Source organism: Chinchilla lanigera, unplaced genomic scaffold, assembly GCF_000276665.1.
Source record: "Chinchilla lanigera isolate Chin_1 unplaced genomic scaffold, ChiLan1.0 scaffold00083, whole genome shotgun sequence".
NCBI classification, from domain to species: Eukaryota; Metazoa; Chordata; class Mammalia; order Rodentia; family Chinchillidae; genus Chinchilla; species Chinchilla lanigera.
In genome coordinates this window covers 7,269,967-7,271,141 of record NW_004955484.1, presented here as the reverse complement: position 1 = coordinate 7,271,141, position 1,175 = coordinate 7,269,967, and the positions used below count along the sequence as shown (strand labels likewise).

Here is a 1,175-nt window from a genome sequence, read left to right as displayed (position 1 = left end):
TCGAACTCGCAATGATCCTCCTGCCTCAGCCTCCCGAGTGCTGGGATTACAGAAGTGCACTACCATGCCCGGCTATTAAAAGTTTTAAAGAAACTGTCTCACTTAATTTGCCAGCCCCCTCTGTTAGTTATCACGTCCATTTTACTGGTGAAAAAAACTGAACCTTAGGGAGGCGGATTCCCCCTATCAAAGGCTGGAGACAGTAAAGATGTAAATCTGGAGTTGGATACAGGTCGTGTGGGGGAAAATAGCTTCACGCGGAGGTAAAGGAAGCGGGACTAGGGGTAACACTGAAGCCTTGGTCCTTTCTCTGAGGACTCGGCAAGCACATGCGCGGAAAGAGTGAAACGGAACCTCTGCTGAGGCGGTACCTAGCAACTCGGCCCCACTAGGCGCCGGTCCAAAATCACAGTATCTGATTGGCAAGATTGGAGGGGATGGACGACTCTGATTGGTTAGTTGGATCTCGAACCAGGTTGACCCGGTTACGGAAGCCGAGGAGGGCCGAGGGTAGACTCTGCTTGTAGGAAGTTTAGCGGTAGAAAGCCAGGTAGCGGCGGGGAGGAGGTGTCTTGGGCTCAATGGCGACCGTGGAGGGTGGCAGCAGCGGCGAGAAAGGGCAGGGCGGCGAGACCTCCGTCACCTACTATCGGTTGGAGGAGGTGGCGAAGCACAACTCCTTGAAGGAACTGTGGCTGGTGATCCACGGGCGAGTCTACGATGTCACCAGCTTTCTTAACGAGGTGGGGCCCTGGGGGTGGGGGGCCCCGGCGCTGCAGGCGTGCGGGTCAAGGGCGGCCGAGGGGCCCGGGACGGAGGTGCGCCCTGGCTGAGGGCGGCAAGACTGGCTGGACCGCGGCCTCAGAAACTGAGGGGAAGGGCCTGGGTCTGCGTGCGTTTCCAGCCGGCACGAAACTCCCTTCCCTTGTGTAATGTCTTACTGATGTGTCAGGCGCTTGTGCGCTTGGTTCAGCTGTAAGCGTTATCTCCATTTTACAGAAAGGGAAACTGAGGCCCAGAGAGGCCGAGGACTCTCGAAGTCACAGTTAACGGCCCAGATCCGTTAGAACCCGGGTCAGAAGTGCTCCTTCCCTATGTTCCTGCCAGTATGCTTTCTGAAGTCATGCCGTTTGGGGAGAAGAAATGATACCTTCTTGAAAAGTTCAGAGTATTTT

The 1,175-nt window shown here is 55.9% G+C and overlaps 1 protein-coding gene across 1 annotated transcript in view; it reads left to right on the top strand.

Moving 5' to 3' along the window:
- The first annotated feature begins 502 nt into the window (after nt 1-502).
- The window catches only part of LOC102026979 (cytochrome b5 type B), a 31,276-nt gene continuing 30,603 nt past the window's right edge, over nt 503-1,175 (top strand). The window contains exon 1 of the mRNA XM_005403554.2: nt 503-743. Coding sequence (XP_005403611.1) covers nt 582-743 — 162 coding nt within the window. The 5' untranslated portion in view covers nt 503-581. The remainder of the gene's footprint in view (nt 744-1,175) is intronic.